Source organism: Diorhabda carinulata, chromosome 11 (genome assembly GCF_026250575.1).
Source record: "Diorhabda carinulata isolate Delta chromosome 11, icDioCari1.1, whole genome shotgun sequence".
Classification (NCBI taxonomy): Eukaryota; Metazoa; Arthropoda; class Insecta; order Coleoptera; family Chrysomelidae; genus Diorhabda; species Diorhabda carinulata.
In genome coordinates, this window is record NC_079470.1 from 5,311,922 (window position 1) to 5,336,223 (window position 24,302).

The window sequence follows — 24,302 nt, forward strand, 5'->3', positions numbered from 1 at the left end:
GTTTGGATGCTGGAAGATTATCAACTGAAGTAACCGGATTAACTCGAATGGTGGACTTTGTATCAAAACAAACCAACACGTCATTAGATGGAATTTCACTGTTTCAATAACGGACGATTGTGCAACCGGGAAAACAGTTCTGTCACGTACCATCGAGGGCACTGGCATCGAAAATCCGCCATGTTGTTAACATCTAAGTCAGCATTTCTTCTTAGTTTATGTTCTATGTTGAATAGGAGAACTCGTTAGGGGTGTAAACAATTTAAAAACAACACAAAAGGTACGTTCCAAATATTTTTTATTAAATATATTCATAATATTACAATAATAATAAAATATAAGCAAATAAATTATTTTCAACTACTACTACGGATAGCACACCATTTAAATGAAACATACTAACTAATCAAAATGTTTAACTGGTTTTAAAAGCACAAAGTACATAATTTTCAGTCAAATGTATAAATAACAATATTTTGAATTAAAAACTTAGAGGTCGAACAAGAAAAATCCTCCAATGGATGATACTTGGGGTTGTCTAGGTAACAACACTTTATTAATGGTATGTACGACACCGTTGGTTGCTAAATTATCACAACCGGTTACCACGGCTCTATTAATTCTTATTCTACTGCCACTACGACCAACTTCTACTTGTGTATTCGCCAGGGTAGATACGAAACTGCTAAATCCCCAAGAATGTGGACCGACACCTGAACAGCACAAAACCTCTGGAAATAGCAATAATTACGTTTATTTCATAATTTTATTCTCTTTATTTCTTGACAATTCTCATGATAATTGATTTATGAAATGAAACATAACCTCAAATGATATGAATCGACGTCCATTGAAGCCAATTGACGTCAAATGTCATTTGAAATTGATCGACGTTTTCTGAAAATTGGGAAATAACTTTATTTCAAGGTATTTAAAAAAATGGTACGCTTCTGTGAGGCTTTAGCTAGAAATCACAGCAAGTAAGCTTATAAGGTAGCAGCTGTGGGATGTTTTGACTGAAGCTGAGGGGCCTCCAACCATATTACACATTTAATTTAATACGAATGATAAGAACTGTCTTTTTTATTCATTAGTATCACGTTTATAGCAAGACGTGTTATTTAATTGACTCAAATTACACGTTTTTGATTAATCTTGGCATACAATTAACCTTATTAGGTTTTAACCACCTTCTGGTTTAACTACAAACACAAGCTCGATAACCCTTCTGGATAACGACTACATAAAAAGTGAGAGAAAAACCCTGGAGGTCATGCTTCAAAAACACTTTCCGGATCCCAAATCAAATAACAATCATATGGCCAGTGTTAAAGCTCCGATTCATACAAACTACGATACTACCAAAAAGATAATAAACTATGGAGTGGTGATTTGGGATGTTACTCTACAAATCGTCGGATTATATAAATCCACGTTTCCTACAACAAGCGGCTTCTTACCTGGTGATGATCTTTAGATCCTGCTCTTTTAAGGGCTGTATTCCCGAACAGTGGAAAGAGGGGAAAGTAGTGTTTATTCCATAAACAGGAAGAAACGACTACACCGTTCCCAAAGCGTATCAGCCTCACCAGTTTCCTACTAAGAGCAATCATGTTCAACAATTTGTCTACTACACTGGTAAATCCACGAATCTGCATCATCTGATTAGAAAGGTGGAGAGTGCATTGAACTGGTGGAAAAATCAGTGTGGTGACAATCGTTGACATTGAAGGAGCATTTGACAATGTTCCTTTTAAAGTAATCTACGTGACACTCGGGAGACGTGGCGTCGAAGTAGTTGTCGAAACCAATGGCTGCACGCAGAGCGGAGTCTTGGGCCCTGCAACTCGGTGGTGCCAGTCCTCACGGGCTAAGGATTATACCAAGGAAAACCGAGCTCCTTCTTTCTACCAGGAGGCACAACACAGGCACGCTTCCAAATGTAACACTTGGAGATGTGACTACTCTAGAATAGTAAAATATCTGGGAGGAAAACCGCTTTGGTACGAACACGTGAAGAACAAAATAAGAAAAGGCCAATTGCGCCCTTTTGGCCTGCAGAATATATATGGGATCTTTCCCCATTGGATTCATACCTCAATCCAACCCTTGGATCACCCCTAGTGATAGAATTCGAAGCCATGAGGAGGAGTAAACTTCCGCGGAAGACATCCCCATAATAAGCGAATATTTTTGGCTTGGAGAACACGGTACCGGCTTCCAAACCGAGGTATTCACCACTCGAACGTAATTATCTCAATAGTCCTACAAGAACTGGTGCAAAAGTTAGGAACGCACCCACTTCAACTTCTTGTTTATAATTGTATTATTATGATTATAAGTCAAGAAATAGGTTAGTTGTCGAGTATTGATTATTTAGGGATAAAAGTTATTAGAACGATCGCGACGTTGCCAACTGTTTTTTATACTTCATTAATTAATACTTTATTTAAAATTTGGCTACTCGGCTTAACCACTTGAAGATCTAATAGAAAATAAAAAAGAAGATGAAGTTACATTCTGATACATTTGACAGTACATTTTGACGAACTGATATCGGTCAAAAATTATTATTCTTAAATGTCAATAAGATGATTTAAATTAAATTTGTTAATTCAACACGTTATCTTGTTAAATGTAGGTACAAATTTTACGGGAGAAAATTCAAAAATGGGTAGCAGTCAAAGTAAATTCAAACCGGATCCTAACGATGTTTGGTATAGGGTCAAAGTTAGTTCGAATCAACCGAAATATTTGGAATGCGTTTTACAAGCAATCGTAAATCTCAAAGAACCTCACGGGTCTTCCCAAGGAAGAATCATCGGTAACGTTATTAGTTATAATTATTTTAAGTAATTAATTTAAATAGGTTATGTTTTCATAAACAACGTATTTAAGACGTATGCAATCTAAGGGAGTTAAATCTAATGATTTCGAAGACTATTCAGCTCTTTTTGTATATAATCGGATTTCTATTTGAAAAACTAATGAAATATTTATTCGTAGATACGAGGGCAGGTTTAAAGTTTGTAATTTAGTCCCCATCATCTCATCTATTCCACTCCCATAGTTTATATATAATATCATTTATACAAGGGCGAGTCATGGAATTAAATAAAATAACGCCACGTAAAAATATTGATACGAGGACGAGTCATTAATTTCTTTAATTTTTTGTCCTCACGAACTCTTTATCTACTCCACCCATATTATTTTATGGGGATTTATGAAAATAATGCCATGATCATTGGAAAAAGTGTGTGAAAATATTATTTATACAAGGATGAATCACTAAATTCTCTAATGTTTCAAATGTTCCTCATATTCTCTTTATCTACCTCACCAATTTTATTTTATGGGTATTTATGAGAATAACTCCAAACTCATTAGGAGATTTACGTAAAAATACTATTTATGCGAAGATGAGTCATCGAATTTTTCCAAACGATCTCTCAATCTACTCCCTTACAAATTGATAAAATAACGCCACTATTATTGGAAGAGTGAGAAATAAATATTATTTATACGAAGGCGAGTCATTGAGTGCTTCATTTTTTTAATGTTCCCATGAACTCACTATCTTCTTGTCCTATATTACTTTATGGGGATTTTTGAAAATAAAATCGCACTCGTTAAAAGAGATACGTCACAATATTTATACGAGGGCAAGTCATTAAATTGATTAAAATAACGCCACGCTCGTAAAAATGATTACGTAAAAATATTATACGAGGTCGAGTCATTAAATTCGTTTATTTTATTAATGTCCTCACGATTATCACTTTACCCATTTTATTTATGGGAATTTTTAAACGTAAAGTCACTATTCTTGGAAAAGTAAGGTATAAATATCATTTATACGAGGGCGAGTCATTGAGTACTTGTATTTTTGGAATGTCCCCACGAACTCACTATCTACTCCTCCCATATTACTTTGTGGGGACTTATGAAAATAACATCGCACTCATTAGACGCAATATTTATACGAGGACAAGTCATTAAATTGATTAAAATAACGCCACGCTCGTTGAAAGGATTACGTAAAAATATTATACGAGGTCGAGTCATTGAATTCGTTAATTTTTTCAATGTCCTCACGATTTCTACTTCACCCATTTCATTTATGGGGATTTTTGAAAATAACGCCCCTATTATTGGAAGAGTGAAGAATAAATATTATTTATACGAGGGCGAGTCATTGAGTGCTTGTATTTTTGGAATGTCCCCATGAACTCTCCACCTACTCCTTGCATATTACTTTGTGGGGATTTGTGAAAAGGAAAGTTACGTCAAAATATTTATACGAGGACGAGTCATTTAATTCGACAGAGTATCGTTGAACTTCGATTAATTATTTGTAGATTATATACAGGGCGTTATAAATGCTAAGCAAATTCGTCCGAGACCGAGAAATGTAGCGATGCAAGTGAAAAGTGCTTTGAAATACGCCGTAATAAATGGATTGGTAAAACAACAAGGTGGAAAATTCATTATGGCGTTAACTGAAAAGGAATACGCGATTTTTAAAGGTAGGTAATATACAAAGTAGTCGATTCGTATTATGCTGTATTTGAAAAAAATTGCCTGGCTTTCACTCACTAGTTAATATACGAGGTGTGGCAAAAAAGTTTCGAGAATTTACTGTTAAAAAACAAGTTTCACACAAAATTTTATTAACTAATCGACTTTGATGATTCACTTTGAGATGTAACTTCATCTTAGGATATAAAAAAAATCACAAGGGTCATTATCGGGACTATAGGGGACCTTTTTTCCAAAAAATATTGCTCAAACAACGAGGAACAGGTAGGGGCGTAGTCGTGGTATGGCATCCAGTATATTTTGACGAAAACGTGTATTCTCGGTCGTTCCAAGACGTTAATATAAAACAATTTAATTACTGTTTTGTCCGTAGGACATTTTAGCTTTTGTTGGATCCACTGATGACGTCGTTTACTGGTCTTGAAGTCATTTCCAGCTTCGACGATATCTTTTCGTCTTCGTTTTCGTTCATAGGTGAATAAAGTGACACAATGTAGCCAGTTATGACTAAATTCCCTGAACTTAATTGCCACATTTCGTATTTGTTCCTTTTTTTCACAAGTTGAATTTTTTATGAACGTTTTAAAGGATTTAGGACAGAAAATACGATTAAAGAAAACGTTTCAACATCGAGAAGCAAAAGTAAATCAACGAGAAGTAGAAGAAGAAAAAGAAGAAGTAGTATACAGAATAGGCATCGTAGTTGTAGTCGATTATCGGATGACGATGAATATTTCGACGATATTAAACCGAAAAAACGTAAAAAATATCACGAATTCGAATCGGACCTTAGTTCAGATTATGATTTTCTATCAGAATCGAGTTCTAATTCTAGTACCCAAAATCTAAGGAAATCTGATAGTTATATAAAAAAGAAGATTCAACAAATTAATAAAAATAAAGTTGGTTTAATTCAACGTCGCACTAACAGCGAAAAAAATATAGTCGCGTCTACTAGTACCAGTCGGGTACCCAAACCGAGCGCCTCCAGAGAATCCACCAGTAAAACCAAACAAGAAGAAGCCGGTTCTAGTAAAGGAAAATAGTTTAATTTTTTTTTTTTTTTTTTCAAGAAATGTGTATAAACGTCAAGAAAATTTAATTATTTCCAACAAATTTTGTCGTTTTTTCCTCCAAACTCACTTTCTTCTTTCTTTTTTAAACCAAATCAATATCGGATATTCTCGTACACTACAAGAATATTTGACAGCTGCGTGAATCAAAATAACCTAACTTAACCTACAAACGTATTATTTGGAATTGTCCCTTGTCACTGGGGCTAAAAATAAACCCAACTGAAAACGACAGTTAAGAAATTTAACCAGAAAAGGAAACAATCAAGTAAACCGAGTTTGGAGCTAAAATATCTTGTCTTTGTTGAAATAAACACATTGAAATTAAATGCCCAGGACGTGCTCCACTAAATTACTAAAAATCGTTACATAAGTCACATCTCTAATTTTGGTGATAGATAGATTAGGATTCAAGGCCACCTTCGGCACGTACGAGAGTCAAATATAAACAAACCTTCAGAAATTGAAGGTTATTTGTAGGTGATATTTGTTGTCGTTAGATGGAGACGTACATCAATTGGCTGATCAAGTGATTAAGTTCGGAGAGGGGTTCGTCCGTTGAGCAGCGCATTATCATAAAGTTCCTCGTCTATAAAAACGTCGAACCAGCCCAACATCTCCCGAAAACTGCTACCGTTTCATGGTTTATATTAAAGATTTTGGAGCAAATCAAACGCATCCCTGTCGACTTCATATTTAATGAAAACCTTCCACGTGTACGTGAGCTTCTCAAACAGTTTCATAAAAACATGGAAACGTCCAATTATGAGAAAAATATCAGTTCGGTTTCCAAAGTTACTGAATAATAATTATAACAACTACACGAGAAAAAGAAGAAGGAAAAAAAACGACCAAAAACTCGATTGTTTGCAAGGAAAATGTGTTGAAGATTGAAGAGATGTCCTACTAGTAGATTCCTTTAGTAGACATTAGCTCATCAAAGCGATCAAAATACGCTTCAGTATCAGCGCAAAAGAAGAGATTGTCCTATTCGCGAGCTGGTAGAACCGAACGCTCTATCATCCACACTTATCCCCATGTGATTTTCACATGTTTGAAAATCTCAAAGAAGCATTTAAAGGCGATTATATAGACGACTTATTTGTAAAATGGTTGCTGTTTTTTGGAAAATAAATTTTGGCTCGTCTATACTTGATTTATAACGATATATATTTGATATTTGACGTTACTCTATAAAAAAAACATCTAAAAGGATTTAAACACGATATTAATTAGAAAAAAACTCGATAAAGGGAATGTAACGTTCAAAATTACAAAGAAACTACCATTAAATGCTAATAGCGTCTTCCACATAGATATACTTGCAAATTTTGATTCGAAATTAAACTGTTTATCGATGATCTGTTCTTGTAGTTGAAGGTCTTCCATTAAACGGTTCATCTTCTATTTTTACTACGTAGCTGTGATTTGCAGAAAATCTTACATGACACTGTTGTTCGAAATTGATGTCATTGATTTTTTGAACGGTTCCACAAAATCAATAATTACTAACAACCTGTTCACCTAAAATGGTTCAAATTCGTACTACACGTCTGTCATATGTCAATTTATCGCCCCTCCAATTCGCGTGCTTCCAGTGTTGCCATATCGAACGCTATGTTCATAGTCTCAAGCATTAAGCTCTCGAAAGTTATTCTGGGAATGCTGTAGGCGCAAAAATTACCAAGAAAACCTTTCATTCGACCGCAACCTTTCTGTAAATACATTTACAAATAATAGTTCAAGGATATCAAAGATACTTTCAGGAGTGGACCATTCCAGTCCTAATTAAACTGGAGCTAGCGGAAATGAGAGGAGATTCTGTGGGGAAGAGGAAGAAACACACCTAGTTAGGTCTTGTCATTAAAAAATAACGCAAAAAATTATTTAAAAGGAAGATTTGGAGGGACCAGGCTTAATTCCAGTGGAGATATTTTGGAAATGGAGGCGAGCTATAAATGGGGGAAAATAGACCTAGTCAACTTAACGTTCAACCCTGTTTAATATACAAGTTCAGAATTAATGCGTTATATTCGTCTACTTTATTTACTATTATTTGTATTTTGTGAAAAAAAAATATAAATTTCTACAATTACACTCTAAATTCAAAATGTTAACATTTTTTTACAAAATCCTTACTAGTAACTTCCAGAATATTCGATAGCTGCGTATGTATATGAACAAAATGATGAGTAATAGAAGAAAAAAGAAGAATAATTTAACCTTAATAAACAATGTCACTTACCTGTCAAAACGTGATGCTTTAATAAATATTCCGCTTTCTTTTTATCTTTCATTAGAGTTTCTCTATCTTTATCTTCTAAAGCGGCGAAACTTTCATCTGTGGGAGCCAATAGAGTCAAAGATTGATTATTTTCACGTAAAGTTTTCTCTAATTGTGTGTCATTTAAAAGTGTTCGGAATGTCGAGTACTTCGGATCGCTTTCGATAACTTCTAGAAGATTTTGACTCGGCGGCACCAATATTTTGTTAACTTCGTGTATAGTGGAGCCGCACGCTTTTTCGTCGAAACCTATTAACCTAGCGCAGTTGACTGTTGCCCGATTAACGATACGATTCAATAGAGGTAACTGAAATCGATTGTAGGTATTTGTTAAAATTGAGAATAAGAAGAAGAAATCTAGAATTCATATAGGAAAAATACATATCTGGATAAAATAACACCAATAGACACAAATTGATAGTCGAACCACGGTCTTTTTTATATTTTTAAGCTCGTGATTGAAACTAAAGATTTAAACATAGACACACTTGTTTTTAAATATACCTCAACGATAAAACAATTATCTATGTAAATATAAAAAAGAAGAAAATATATGACATTGACGTACAGTGACAGTTTTATGAGGAAATCGTGAGCTGTGTGAAATGTAAATTAGAGTGGATTCAAATAATTTCATTTGTAAAGCGACAAATCATTAACAAAAATAATCATTCATCAACACTAAATACATTTAGACGTTTTCTAGAATATTTTTATGGAAAAATAAAAGGATAAAACCAGAGTTAGTATAATTTAATGTTTATTCATTTGACTTCTCGAGTTTTAAGAAACTTTTGTAAATTTTTAATGAAAAAAAAAAATGTTTTTAGTTAGAAAACTGTTTTATAATAAAATTTAAAATTCCAAAAAGTCAAGTCTTGTTTTCTGTTTCTGATATATAAAAAACAAACGGTATTTTTTTATATTTTCAAGCTTGTTATTGAAACTAAAGATTTCAACATAGACACAATTGTTTTTTAAAAATACCTCTACGATAAAACAATTATCTATGTAAATATAAAAAAGAAGAAAATATATGACGTTGACGTACACTGACAGACTTTTGCGAATTTATGTTATGTCCCGTTTTCTGTTCCTGATGTATAACAACAGTAGGTTGCTACTTAGGTTTTGAGATATGATAACACTAATGTAAATATGTCAAATCTGACATTGCAATCATAAAGTTTGACATTTTTAATGGCGAACGTACTCAGAACATGTCATATAACTGCTATTTGAATTATTGACAAACTTTACTGTACTTTTGACGTGGATTAAACTAACAACAGTGTGCCGATGAACTCATTTCGACTTTTGCTGATGAAAGACCATCTAGTGCCACCGCTGGTTTTTGAATTCAATCGTGGTCGCACTTCGCTACAAGATGAATTTCGTCAATCGTCCAAAATCGGCTGTTGTGCCAAAAAAAAGTATCTAATTGGGCGTTTGTTCCACTCGAGACAGTGCTTTAAAAAACGTCTATACGATCGATTGTATGAGTGGTTCAAGTTAAACTAAATCCAACAAAAATTGTTCGCGCACGAAGTATTTCTAAGCAAATGGTCTGTTTTTCTTTTGAAATAACTAGAAATGTCGCCACAGCTCCAGCAGAGCAACTTAGAAGTGTCAATTCTGAATGGTACGGCAGCATTTTTTTGCAAAAAAATCAAGGAACGAATCGCGGAAAAACCAATTATGGAAGACGATTCTCCACCACGACCATGCGAGCTCTCACACATCAGTTCAAACAAAAACGTTTTTGAACAGTCGAAACGTAAATTGATGGGTCATACGTCTTTATTTGGCACCCCATAATTTCTTCTTATTCCCGAAAATCAAAAATAAATTGCGAGGTCAATGTTTTTCTACACTTAAAGAAGCGGTTGTATGTTCAAATCCCATGTTTTGTAGGTACCTCAATCGAAATGCTTCTGCAATTGGTTCAGACGCGTGAAAAAGTGTATTCATCTTAATGGAGAATATTATAAAGCCATATCCAATTATAAATATTCATTTTATTCACAATATCATAATTATTAAGCAAGTTCAGAAGTAACGTCTATCGTATTTTCAAATTTGCCGCTCAAGCTAAGATCAAAATGACAGCTTACGGAATTGGTACGTTCGCGCATACTGACATTAGTGCGACATATATCTAAATAAGTCAAAATTGTATAAAAAGAAACGAATTTAAACTGAAACTAAATATTTTTGCATAAACACAACTAGTATGAAATAATACCTCCATGAGAAAATAATGTATTTATGAAAAATGAGCAAAACATATGACATTGAAGTCATAAAAAGCCGTAGGAATTATGAATCAGTTTAAATAACAACAAATGCAATATTCACACATTTTTCAAAGCAATATTTGTAATACATGAGTAAAATAGTGTCTGGTTTTCAAATTTTATTATTTGAAATGAATTTTATGAAAACATTCAATTCACAAATTCTGTAAAAATGATTCTGAATTACAGTTCTTTAGATAAATTTTGTTATTAAATGACAGCAATCGAACGGGGGGTTTTAAAAGGACTGATTTCGTCAAAACCAATAAAAGTAAAAATGCGGTTCCCAACAACTACCGTCCTAGTTGCTTCAGTCCCAGTAATTTTCAAAGTCACGAAGAAAATCGTTAACTAGCAAATTTTCAGTCTGCTAACATAATCAGGGACCATCAATACAGCTTCTATAAACACATATAAACCGGGGACATTCTGACTAACGTATGGACTAAAGCTATGGATAAATATGAGGAATCCAAAGCAATCATCAACCTTATAAATGAATTAAGATCGTACAGTTGTCGTTCTAACTCCATCCAGGTCGCAATCGATGGACATACCTCAGAAAGGTTTAAGGTCAACAATAAACTTAGCTAACAACCAAATCGGTAGGTAGCATCACCATCAGTGAGTGGAGTGAAGTGATTGAGTTTAATGGGGCTATAAACTCTGCAACAGCTAATCCTCTACAATGCCCGGACTTGTAGGCGATCCAGAATTTACCAGATGCTAGTTTTGTTCCCGAACATTACAGCCTACAGAAGTTCAAGATGAATATCCACTCAGCAAGCACCACTCGAACTACTCGGATAGGGTTTACCATCTAGCGATTGCATTTTACGTAAAAAAATACGAGAATCAGAAGATTTTAGGATCTGATGTTGAGCAACGTATAGAATGGGGCGCTAGTTCAGTGGTTGAGATATTAAAGCGTCGGTTAGTTATGGAAATATCAGTTTCATGATAAGATTCGGCGGACGGATACTCAGAAACTTCATGGACATCGATGAAAGTAACGTCGGAGCAGTTAATTGCTGCAGTTATGTTAGTATGAAGGTAAGTGATGGCGTTACGACTCGATTTTAAATCTAAACTTAAAATTTAGAACCATTTTGTTATGTACAAAGTCCTATGAATCATTAAAGGTTCAAGGACTTTACATATGATATTGGTGAGTGATATAGAGTGGTGATATTTAGATTTTGTCGGACTTCTGCAATTAATTATAAGTTTTCCTCGATAAATCCCGCATATTTAATTGAATTGTCGATCCAATGATAATAATAATGAATTTATGAAATAAATACTCACCGTTGAGTACAAATTAAGTCGTAGCTCTTTACCATTATCGAAGGTAACCAATTTTTCATTGTTGTTCATGTCAGCGGATTGCAATTGACCCTGTATGGCGTGATACCTGACGATTTCTTGCATCGCTACTTTGTCGTTTTCAATTTTACTTAATAATTTTTGTCCTTCCGGACTTTCGAAAGCTTGATTGTTTGGAACGAATACGGTGGCGTTTTGGAGGCCATTAATTTGTTCTTGTAATTCGGATTTTTCGATGAGTTCTTGAAATTTGGAATAGTTTTGGTGTTTGAGAACGTTACCGACGTGAAGACCTACAAAAATCGAAACGAAAATCTCCATAAAAAATTGAAAATATTCCAATGTATTTCACTCTTTTGGGACAAGCTGTATAAATGTATTACGGAATACTATTTTGATTAATTTAGAAACAGTTTTGAATGATAAATAACGGTTTCATTTTTGACGAAAAACAGGTTTCCAAAACATATGACAGTTGATTTTCTATGAAATTTTAATTTTAAAAAAGAGAGTTTTGAAAAAGTGAATTTTTTATGGAAAAGTAGATTTCAAAGACAAATAACTGTTTTGTTTTTGATTAAAAACGGTTTCGAGTACCAGCAACGATTCATATTTTGCATGAGACGGTTTTCAAAGACAGATAACGGTTTCATTTTTGAGAAAAACACTTTTAAAGAACATAGAACAAGTGAGTTTTGGAGTGAAATAGTTTTGTTTTTGAAAAAAAAGGTTTTAAAAGACAAATAACGATTCACTTTTAACAAAAACAGTTTTGAATGACTAATAACGGTTTCATTTTTGAAAAAGGCAGTATTCAAAGGTAAATGATAGTTGTTTTGTGAAAAAGTAGATTTCAAAGACAAATAACTGTTTTGTTTTAAAAAAAAACCGTTTTCGAGTACCAGCAATGATTCATATTTTATATGAGACGGTTTTCAATGACAAATAACGGTTTTATTTTTAAGAAAAACACTTTTATAGAACATAGAACCAGTAAGCTTTAGAGTGAAATAGTTTTGTTTTTGAAAAAAAAAGGTTTTAAAAGACAAGTAATTCACTTTTAACAAAAAAAGTTTTGAATGAACAATAACGGTTTCATTTTTGAAAAAGACAGTTTATGACAATTGGCTAGTGAAAAAGATTGATTTTGAACAAATTACTGTTTTGTTTTTGAGAAAAAAACCGTTTTTGAGTATCAGCAATGATTTATTTCTTGTGAGACGGTTTTTGATGACGAATAACGGTTTTATTTTTTAGAAAACAAATGTCAGTTTGTATTTCAAAAAGACAGAGGGTTATTTTTAGAAATAGACCATTTTCAATAACAAATAACGGTTTATTTAAAAAAGAAGAGTTTTGAATGACAAATAACGGTTTTTTAGAAAAAAAAAGTTGTCGAAGAGAAACAAGAGTTTGTTTCGCAGATTTCAAAGATAAATAACTATTTATAGTTCAAAAGGCAGTTGTCAATGAGAGTTAACTGTTTATATATATAAAAAGGAAGATTTCAAAGACAAATGACGGTTTATATTTGAACAGACGTTTTTTTGTGAAAAAAAAAGAAGATTTAAAAGATAAATAACAATATTTAAGAAACTGACAGTTTAAAAAAAATGACAAATGACATGTTATATTTTAAAAATACAGTTCTTAGAAACAATTGACGGTTTATTATTTGTGTAAATGACAGTATTATAAATAATAATGACAGATTATTCTCGAAAAAACAGTCTATGGACAAATGACATTTTTTAAAAACAATTGACGGTTTATTTTATGTGTGAAAATGACAGTATTTTAAATAGAAATGTCAGTTTATTTTCGAAAAGACAAACTACATGGACAAATGACATTTCTTAAAAACAATTGAAGGTTTATTTTTTGTATGAAAATGACAGTATTTTAAATAAAAATGACAAATAAACATGACAGGTTATTTTCTAAAAGAGAGTTTCCCTAGATAAATGACAGTATCATATTTTAAAAAGACGGTTTTTAAAAACAGTATTTTTGTGTGAAAATGACAGTATTTTAAATAGAAATGACAGTTTATTTTCGAAAAGACAGTTTTCATAGACAAATGACAGTTTTATATTTTAAAAACACAGTTTTCTAAAACAAATGACGTTTTGTTTTTGACAAAGACATACAACGATTTTTTGTGAATGACAATTTTAAAAAACAAATAACGATTAAGTTTCTGTGAAAATCGCAGTATTTTAAATAAAAATGATAGTTTATTTCTAAAAAAACAGTTTCTAGAGATTAATGACAGTATTACATTTTAAAAAGACAATTTTTAAGAACAAATGGCGGTTTGTTTTTTAAAAATATAATGGTTTTAATGATATATGGGTGATTCCATTATAACTGTGATATTCAATGTCCTGTATTGTTTTTTTGTACTAGTCATTAATTAATAATCAATTAATAAAAATTTTGTTTTAATTGAATAATTCTTAAGATATTTAAACATTATTTTTATACAATATAACTTGCCACTTAAAGAAAACTTATACTACATCACTTGAATGTCAGTACCGTGTCATGTCCATTCCTAGAATTTACCGATAAATTATTAATTTTTTTTGTCGTAACAAATGATTTAAACTAATTACCTTATAAATTCTAATGTTTATGATCAAACTGAGGAAAATTGATGCACTTGTTGTTTAATATCTTAAGTTACCATGTCAGTACCGTGGATAAATGAGTCAGTACCGTGGAACTCAAAATCCGACATTTGTGTCTTGCTCGTCATACTTTGAAGTAAATTAGTAAATTCCTCTTAGAGTTTTATTTTTACAGTAAAATAGATGAATAATATGCATAAAAAAGTTAGAAAAGTTAAATTTTAAAATCTTGAAATTTTGAATACAAAAAATCACAGTTAGAACGGAATCACCCATATAACCGTTTTTGCAAAAGATAGTTTTGAAAATCGAATGACGGTTAATTTTTGTGAAAATGATAGTATTTTGTATGAAAATGACAGTTTATATTTGAAAAGACAAATGACACTTTTATATCTTAGAAGACAGTTTCAAGTTGATTGTAAAATGTTAGAGACACTTTTTATGTATATAAAACTTTTTGGGACACTCTATATATATAATAAAAGCATGTAAAAGACAATAATTGTTCAAATGATATCAAATTCCTTACCTGAATCAGGTATTATGATGGTATCAATCAAATGAATCACCCCATTAGTCGCCATAATATCAGTATCGATAATTTTCGATTTTTTTTCAAAAATAAGTTCGTCGTCGATGGTCCTTTCCAAATTCAAAAGGTCACCTTCGACGTTATGCGTCGTCGCATTTCCAATTATCGCCGGAGAACATACAGTGTGAGACGTGAAATGATACTTCAGAATACCTGAAAGAACAAACGACTCACCTCCATTCTAACCACATATTTTTGGCGAGAGCGAATTTCCGATATGAAACTAAACATAAATTAGTGAATAGTGCATCAAAAATATAAATTAGATAGTTATATATATGGTGTAAAGTGAATAAATTTGAGGTCAAAAATATACTGGGTATTTGATTAAATTCCATTCTTCAGTTAAACTCTAAGTGAATAAACAAATAATATCATAACATCTAATTATGAGTAGAAGGGATGAAATTTGGATTAATTTCGCTAATAACAGATACTTACTACTGGCGCATCCTGCTCCACTGAGTATCTTTTGTTTTTGAACTTCGTCCAATTTGCTGAACGCTTCATCCGTTGGTGCAAACACTGTATAATGTCCTGTTGGTTTCATATGGCTCGGAATATCGCTATTGGAGATTGCTAAAGAATAAATACGAAGTTTTGAACTTTTAGGAACTGGATAGTTGAATTAACTTGGCTACATACTCGAATGGAATCAATTTTTTATGGATACAAAAACAAATGAGATATGAAAAGAATCCTAACCTCAATTAGATCAATAAAATATTCACAATAAGATAGTGGACAGTAAAAGATAAAATTGGTTTATATTAGAACGGAGGTTTCGACGCAAAACTTTTGTATTTTGATAATTTTGTGGGGAGTAGTCAAAGTAAAAGAATGTGGTGACAAATAAACCAAAAGGAGGACACCGGAAGACACCTCATATGGTTATTAGACTGAAACTTCAGTCAAAAAAGAAATGGCGCTCCCTTGAAGTACAGCTGGTACAAAAATTGAACGAAGGTGATCCAGATCGTAAAACTGAAAGAAATGTTCAATACATTCAATACTTTTTCTAATTATTTTGATTTTTTTTTGGTGGGGGCTGCTTAAAATTAGCCTTGTAATAGGTGGCAAGATTTCCACCCGCCTAGATTATTTATTTACTGAGTTATTTGAATTAGAAGATGGGAAACAAGGAATCGGTGATGAGATCTTTTAATTATTTTTTATGGTGTTACTCAAGCTGTAAGATGGAAAGCCATGGAATTGATCGCAAGACCTCCCGATTTGACACATCTAGATTATTTTTCAAAGGTTGATTTAAATTGGAAAAAGTAAATAATGAATTGAACAGTGAAATATTTAGATTTGACGCGTCCAGATTACTTTATATGGGATTATTTAAGTTAGGGGATGAGATACCATGAAATTGGTAGTGAAATCTCCGGATTTGACACATCTGATTTATTTTTAATGGGGTTATTTGTAATGGAAGAAGATAATCGAATGGATGTAGTGATATCTTGAGATTTGACACATCTAGATCGTTTTTTATGGGGTTATTCAAGTTATAAGATGAAGAAAAGCCATGGAATTGGTCTTGAGACTTTCTGATTGGAAACATCTACATTGTTTTTCATGGGGTTATTCAAATTTAAAGGAAAGGATTACCGAAAGGGTAGTGAAAACGTTTAAATTATTTTTTAGGGTTGAATTGACAAAAAGTCAAAAATAGATTGTAGAATATCGAAAAACAGCAGTTACTTATATATATTTCCGAAAAAATCTAGTAGAATTTTCATTAAAAATGTACTTTCTAAAAACAAAACAAAAAGGTCTCTTTTTTTATTATGCTGCGAAATTAAAAAATAAAAATATTTTTTTCTTCTTCATACATATCAAGAAACCAAGAAAACTGTATATGTGTCCAACGTCTAAATTATAAAACACCTATGAAATTACGTCAAACCAAAGTTGGCCAACCTTCACCAGTCTGTCATTATGCCGTCATTACGTTTTAGGTCTCATAAATGACGTAGATGCAGGTCGAATATTTCGATTTGGAAAACATGACAGAACATTCTCTTTACAACAGCTTTGGAATGACAAATGACGTAATAACTGACAACACCTGTCATTTAAAGAGAACAGACACGTAGAAAAATTATTACAGTGTTGAAGTTGAAAAAAAAATCGACGTTGGCACGTTAAAAGCAAGCGAACGGTGAAAAACTGTACAGGATGTTTAAATGTTTTCGTACCTTGTTTAAAATTGGTCAAACGAGGATGAGTATTTATGATTGTTTCGACGTCTTGAGTTGCAGGAAGAACGACACCTTCTGTAACATGTAGTATACCGTTGCTAGCTAACACGTTTGGTGTTTTCACGCGTGCGCAATTAGCCGTTAGTAGTTTTTCTCTTGTATTGGTAGGGTAAATATTGATTCTGATAGTGCTATTCGAGTTTTCGCTAGAAAAAAAAACAAATAAAGTGACTTTAGACACATAAAAAAGCGTTTAAATAATAAACGAAGTAACACGAAGTAACCGTCGCCTATCGTTTAGCGTATCCCTACCACAAAACATGATTCCTACATTATAGAAATAAGAAAAAAGGTTTTCATCTGAATACAATCGTCCATTTGATAATTATTGAGGTAAATAGTTCGTTGGTGGAGAGGTTAGATTCGTTTCTCAGCGCATTTTAAGTATAAACACTTTCAACTCTTCCAAATAATACAATAAATTCTTTTCTTCAGATGAAACTCTATGGTTAGGAACCAAGAGAAATTCGCTGAGGATTAGATCTGGTAAATACGATGGGTGGTTAACCAGTTAACGTTGTTATAATGGAAAAACTTTTCAGACAACCCTTGTATTAATATGAACGGTTATCATAGGTTTGGAACGTTCTTATTTTCTTATTATCTTTAACGTTGTTAATAAAATAGAAGGATGAGGGACCTGGTTTTTATAAAAATACTTCTCTCTCTTTGTTTTTGACTCAATTGTCTGCTTGAATGTCTTCTTTTGGCTATTAAATTATCAGCATTTGTTTCTACATTATCTCACTAGTATCTGTGACCAATCTTACTACAATTTCCAATTCGTAAATGTGTCTCTGTCGGTGTTTCAGCAGCTGTGGTAAAACGAAGAGGTTCCATCGAGAACTCTCCATTTCCTTCTATTTTTCCATCAATTCCTTCAATTTCTGTAACCTGTTTCCATGTTAAGTTCATCTCCATATTCGCTTTTTCTGAGGAGGTTTCTGCTACTGATAAAGGTTGACCCTGATTCATACTGACACTGAACAGTCAATTCGGTTCCTTACATATTATAAAGGACTCCTTCACAAGGTAAAAGGGAAACTGCAAAAAACTGTTTGAAATTTGACTTGGTTGTTAGTGAGCAATTGCTAGCAGCCGAAGAAAGCGATGGGGAAGTTCCATCTTGAATCTCGAGGCACTTCTGATTCGATAGTTCGTAACGGCGTTGCTGTTGCCAAAACATTCCTTATGGGGTAAAATGATGGATTCATCTACTACCAGAGTCTTTGTCTTCTTGAGAGGTTTCGTTTTCATTCAAAAAAATAAATATATCATTCTTCTTTTTCATATTTTCTAACCTCTCTACAAGATTATCTTCAACCTGTTGGTTACTTCCTGCATTTTGTTGAACAGTGTATGGGTAATGGGTAACTCCAAGTCAATACTGAATGGAGCAACCTTATGTAGATAACACTCTAAAAAATTAGTTTTTTCTCGCTTGGGGATCATGCTTTAGGCTTGTGATTGAGTGGACGGGTATTTCGGACTACGATCGATGGGACCAGAAACCATTCTTGGTATATCCAGAAGTCTAACCATCACAGTTTCTATTGAGATAGAAACGTCTGGCATACACGATCTTAAGAAAGAAAAGAAAGCCTTACTTAACAATCACCAGGCGGGAAATTCGATTGTTGACTGGTTTTTTAGCCGAAAACGGTTCTCTAAAACATCATCTCCGTGAAACAGATTACGACATGCCGCTAGTGTATGGAGGAGAAAGAAAATTTTGTCTAGTGGTGTTGGAAGGTTTAAGCCAAGGTTTTAATCGGGTTTTGGTAGCTCTTAGTGAGACGCGATGGGTCTTACCATAAAGTCGATCTGAGCTATAACTATGAACCTCATGATCTAGCTTCATATTCCAGATTAAAAAGCGTTTTTCGGCCTTACTATGTCCAAAAACACAATTTTTTTCTCTGTTTGTTTCACCTCAAACCTTGTTGTTTCTTATTTTAATACATAACCTTTAAAAATGTTTTGATTAACCAAATTGTTTCACAAAGATATTTTTACTGTTGTCCATTGTCGATTCAACTTATTACCAACATAAAATCCGATATAAATATAGAATAGTTTATAATACATACCTCAAAATGATTTTATCGTTGGGTAAATCACTTAAATCAACGAAACCGCTGACGGTGTGACTTAGAACCAGATCCCCAGTGGAAAGATGCTGCCCTATACCTCTTCGTCGTCTTACGTTATTCTGTAAACAATAATATTTCATCATTTCTAAATGAAAAAACCTCAAGGATGTGTTTCCTATTTGAATTGTACATTTGGAGTTACGATTGATGCTAACATACTGTAGATTGTTTATAACATATTGGAGTTGAAATTAAAACAGTTAAAATCACTTTTTGAGCATGTATTGATAGACGTTTGGCTTCTCTCTGTACTAGGCTTTAGTGGGACGTTCACAGAATCTGTTGATGGTTTATCTTGGAACCACAAACTTTATTGTTCACAAAATTTTAATACAACGCGCATTTTTACCGCTCACAACTAACTACTGACTGTAAACCTTATTAAAAGTACCTACTTGATGATTATAGAAATTCTAATTTTTTGTGTGATGTTTATCTATAGTTTTGAATGATTCGCTGATACTGGAAATTGATTATTGTAATGCCGAATGTTGTATAGACTGCTCACTTTGCAGTGAGGCGTCTCTTATCTGATTTTATTGTACAAATCAATTGTTTCTATTGAAAAAATTCAATAAAACACTCACCATTTCGGTTATTTTTTCGTTGTATTCACTAATAGCAGCGTCGGTAGGAACGAAAATAGAGAAATTACCATCGGTGAATTTTTCTTCCAGATTTGATGTCGCAATCAAATTTTTAAATTCGTTGGTTTTGATGTCGGTCAAAGTGTCCAAAATGGGTTTGAGATCAGTTTTTTGGTCACAACTACCGCCGTTCTTGCGAGTGTATCCGTAGCAACATTTGTAACGTACAGTGAACGTTTTAAATACTCCGTGGTTGTTTATTCTGGAAAGAAAACAACAACAACTTTATCATGTTCAAAATACAACGGATTTCAATAAATTAAAATGAAATATTTTCATATCATTCAAATAATATTCAAATAACGCCCTTGGTACTCATCTAAAGTCAAATTGTGGCTTTGCTGGTTTCTTGAGGACAAAACGTTGAAAAGGCTTTCAAGTCCATCAATCTCTGTTTTGAAATATTATTTCCCAGAACGTCCCAACTGATTCAGGCGTAATTTGTATTCTCCTGATATGTCCCTTTGTCACTTTTTTCTAGAGGTTTTTAAACCGTCCTTAAAAAAATCTCTGTTTTATGAGGTTTTCAAAGGAGGAATTTATACTATCACACCCTGTATAATAGCTGTAATATTGCCAAAAACTTGGTGAAGTCAATTTTTCCAAAACTGAAGAAAATCGGTCAATTTTCTTTTATGTATGACATATTTCAATGACGAATTTGAAGATCTACAAGTTTTGGGTAAGTTTTTTTTGAAACTTCGTTTTAAAGAAAATTTCGGAAAAAATTTAACGTAACCAAGTTGAGATACGAGTTGCCGGGATCAAAATATGCCTTAGAGGTGATTTTTCGATTTTCATTTTTTTCTATTCGTTCAAAGAGTACGAGGAATATCTAGAAATGTCCCGCCTCAACTTGAAGATGTCAACCACTCCCCGTATTTACCAAATCTGAACTTTTTTCTGTTTCCTAACCTCAATTTCACTAACAGGATAGAGATTTTTTACAAATTACGACATAAGCGCCTATTTTCAGTAGAAAAATGACAATTATTAAAAGAAATGATTACAAACGTCTAAGAATCGATGAATTAAGTATATATGCTGAAAATTGGAAATAATTCTGTTTCCTAACCTCAAAATTTCACTTACAGAATAGAAATTTTTTACAAATTACGATATAAACGCCCATTTTCAGTAGAAAAATGAAAATTATTGAATGAAATGAATACAAACGTCTAATAATCGATGAATTAGGTTTATATGCTGAAAACTGGAAATAATTCTGTTTCCTAACCTCGAAATTTCACTTATAGAATAGAGATTTTTTACAAATTACGACATAAACGCCCATTTTCAGTAGAAAAATGACAATTATTGAATGAAATGAATACAAACGTCTAAGAATCGATGAATTGAGTATATATGCTGAAAATTGGAAATAATTCTGTTTCCTAACCTCGAAATTTCATTTACAGAATAGAGATTTTTTACAAATTACGATATAAACGCCCATTTTCAGTAGAAAAATGACAATTATTAAATGAAATGAATACAAACGTCTAAGAATCGATGAATTGAGTATATATGCTGAAAATTGGAAATAATTCTGTTTCCTAACCTCGAAATTTCATTTACAGAATAGAGATTTTTTACAAATTACGACATAAACGCCCATTTTCAGTAGAAAAATGACAATTATTAAATGAAATGAATACAAACGTCTAAGAATCGATGAATTGAGTATATATGCTGAAAATTGGAAATAATTCTGTTTCCTAACCTCGAAATTTCATTTACAGAATAGAGATTTTTTACAAATTACGACATAAACGCCCATTTTCAGTAGAAAAATGACAATTATTAAATGAAATGAATACAAACGTCTAAGAATCGATGAATTGAGTATATATGCTGAAAATTGGAAATAATTCCGTTTCCTAACCTCGAAATTTCATTTACAGAATAGAGATTTTTTACAAATTACGACATAAACGCCCATTTTCAGTAGAAAAATGACAATTATTAAATGAAATGAATACAAACGTCTAAGAATCGATGAATTGAGTATATATGCTGAAAATTGGAAATAATTCCGTTTCCTAACCTCGAAATTTCATTTACAGAATAGAGATTTTTTACAAATTACGACATAAACGCCCATTTTCAGTAGAAAAATGACAATTATTAAATGAAATGAATACAAACGTCTAAGAATCGATGAATTGAGTATATATGCTGAAAATTGGAAATAATTCTGTTTCCTAACCTCAAAATTTCACTTACAGAATAGAAATTTTTTACAAATTACGATATAAACACCCATTTTCAGTAGAAAAATGAAAATTATTGAATGAAATGAATACAAACGTCTAATAATCGATGAATTAAGTATATATGCTGAAAATTGGAAATAATTCTGTTTCCTAACCTCAAAAATTCACTTACAGAATAGAGATTTTTTACAAATTACGACATAAACGCCCATTTTCAGTAAAAAAATTACAATTATTAAATGAAATGAATACAAACGTCTAATAATCGATGAATTAAGTATATATGCTGAAAATTGGAAATAATTCCGTTTCCTAACCTCGAAATTTCATTTACAGAATAGAGATTTTTTACAAATTACGACATAAACGCCCATTTTCAGTAGAAAAATGACAATTATTAAATGAAATGAATACAAACGTCTAAGAATCGATGAATTGAGTATATATGCTGAAAATTGGAAATAATTCTGTTTCCTAACCTCAAAATTTCACTTACAGAATAGAAATTTTTTACAAATTACGATATAAACACCCATTTTCAGTAGAAAAATGAAAATTATTGAATGAAATGAATACAAACGTCTAATAATCGATGAATTAAGTATATATGCTGAAAATTGGAAATAATTCTGTTTCCTAACCTCAAAAATTCACTTACAGAATAGAGATTTTTTACAAATTACGACATAAACGCCCATTTTCAGTAAAAAAATTACAATTATTAAATGAAATGAATACAAACGTCTAATAATCGATGAATTAAGTATATATGCTGAAAATTGGAAATAATTCTGTTTCCTAACCTCAAAATTTCACTTACAGAATAGAAATTTTTTACAAATTACGATATAAACACCCATTTTCAGTAGAAAAATGAAAATTATTGAATGAAATGAATACAAACGTCTAATAATCGATGAATTAAGTATATATGCTGAAAATTGGAAATAATTCTGTTTCCTAACCTCAAAAATTCACTTACAGAATAGAGATTTTTTACAAATTACGACATAAACGCCCATTTTCAGTAAAAAAATTACAATTATTAAATGAAATGAATACAAACGTCTAATAATCGATGAATTAAGTATATATGCTGAAAATTGGAAATAATTCCGTTTCCTAACCTCGAAATTTCATTTACAGAATAGAGATTTTTTACAAATTACGACATAAACGCCCATTTTCAGTAGAAAAATGACAATTATTAAATGAAATGAATACAAACGTCTAAGAATCGATGAATTGAGTATATATGCTGAAAATTGGAAATAATTCTGTTTCCTAACCTCAAAATTTCACTTACAGAATAGAAATTTTTTACAAATTACGATATAAACACCCATTTTCAGTAGAAAAATGAAAATTATTGAATGAAATGAATACAAACGTCTAATAATCGATGAATTAAGTATATATGCTGAAAATTGGAAATAATTCTGTTTCCTAACCTGAAAATTTCACTTACAGAATAGAAATTTTTTACAAATTACGATATAACCACCCATTTTCAGTAGAAAAATGAAAATTATTGAATGAAATGAATACAAACGTCTAATAATCGATGAATTAAGTATATATGCTGAAAATTGGAAATAATTCTGTTTCCTAACCTCAAAAATTCACTTACAGAATAGAGATTTTTTACAAATTACGACATAAACGCCCATTTTCAGTAAAAAAATTACAATTATTAAATGAAATGAATACAAACGTCTAATAATCGATGAATTAAGTATATATGCTGAAAATTGGAAATAATTCTGTTTCCTAACCTCAAAATTTCACTTACAGAATAGAAATTTTTTACAAATTACGATATAAACACCCATTTTCAGTAGAAAAATGAAAATTATTGAATGAAATGAATACAAACGTCTAATAATCGATGAATTAAGTATATATGCTGAAAATTGGAAATAATTCTGTTTCCTAACCTCAAAAATTCACTTACAGAATAGAGATTTTTTACAAATTACGACATAAACGCCCATTTTCAGTAAAAAAATTACAATTATTAAATGAAATGAATACAAACGTCTAATAATCGATGAATTAAGTATATATGCTGAAAATTGGAAATAATTCCGTTTCCTAACCTCGAAATTTCATTTACAGAATAGAGATTTTTTACAAATTACGACATAAACGCCCATTTTCAGTAGAAAAATGACAATTATTAAATGAAATGAATACAAACGTCTAAGAATCGATGAATTGAGTATATATGCTGAAAATTGGAAATAATTCTGTTTCCTAACCTCAA

The 24,302-nt window shown here is 31.8% G+C and overlaps 2 protein-coding genes across 2 annotated transcripts in view; one reads left to right on the forward strand and one right to left on the reverse strand.

Moving 5' to 3' along the window:
* Window positions 1-281: 281 nt before the first annotated feature.
* The window catches only part of LOC130899385 (transforming growth factor-beta-induced protein ig-h3), a 54,111-nt gene continuing 30,090 nt past the window's right edge, over window positions 282-24,302 (reverse strand). Inside the window, exons 4-11 of the mRNA XM_057809301.1 lie at window positions 19,761-20,022; window positions 19,111-19,232; window positions 16,958-17,166; window positions 15,192-15,329; window positions 14,688-14,903; window positions 11,505-11,815; window positions 7,861-8,206; window positions 282-731 (exon numbers count right to left, since the gene is read on the reverse strand). Coding sequence (XP_057665284.1) covers window positions 490-731; window positions 7,861-8,206; window positions 11,505-11,815; window positions 14,688-14,903; window positions 15,192-15,329; window positions 16,958-17,166; window positions 19,111-19,232; window positions 19,761-20,022 — 1,846 coding nt within the window. The 3' untranslated portion in view covers window positions 282-489. The remainder of the gene's footprint in view (window positions 732-7,860; window positions 8,207-11,504; window positions 11,816-14,687; window positions 14,904-15,191; window positions 15,330-16,957; window positions 17,167-19,110; window positions 19,233-19,760; window positions 20,023-24,302) is intronic.
* LOC130899386 (uncharacterized) lies at window positions 2,085-7,726 on the forward strand. The gene is made up of 3 exons (XM_057809303.1): window positions 2,085-2,824; window positions 4,362-4,529; window positions 5,131-7,726. Exons 1-3 carry the CDS (start codon window positions 2,671-2,673, stop codon window positions 5,586-5,588), a joined length of 780 nt encoding a protein of 259 aa, XP_057665286.1. The 5' UTR covers window positions 2,085-2,670; the 3' UTR covers window positions 5,589-7,726.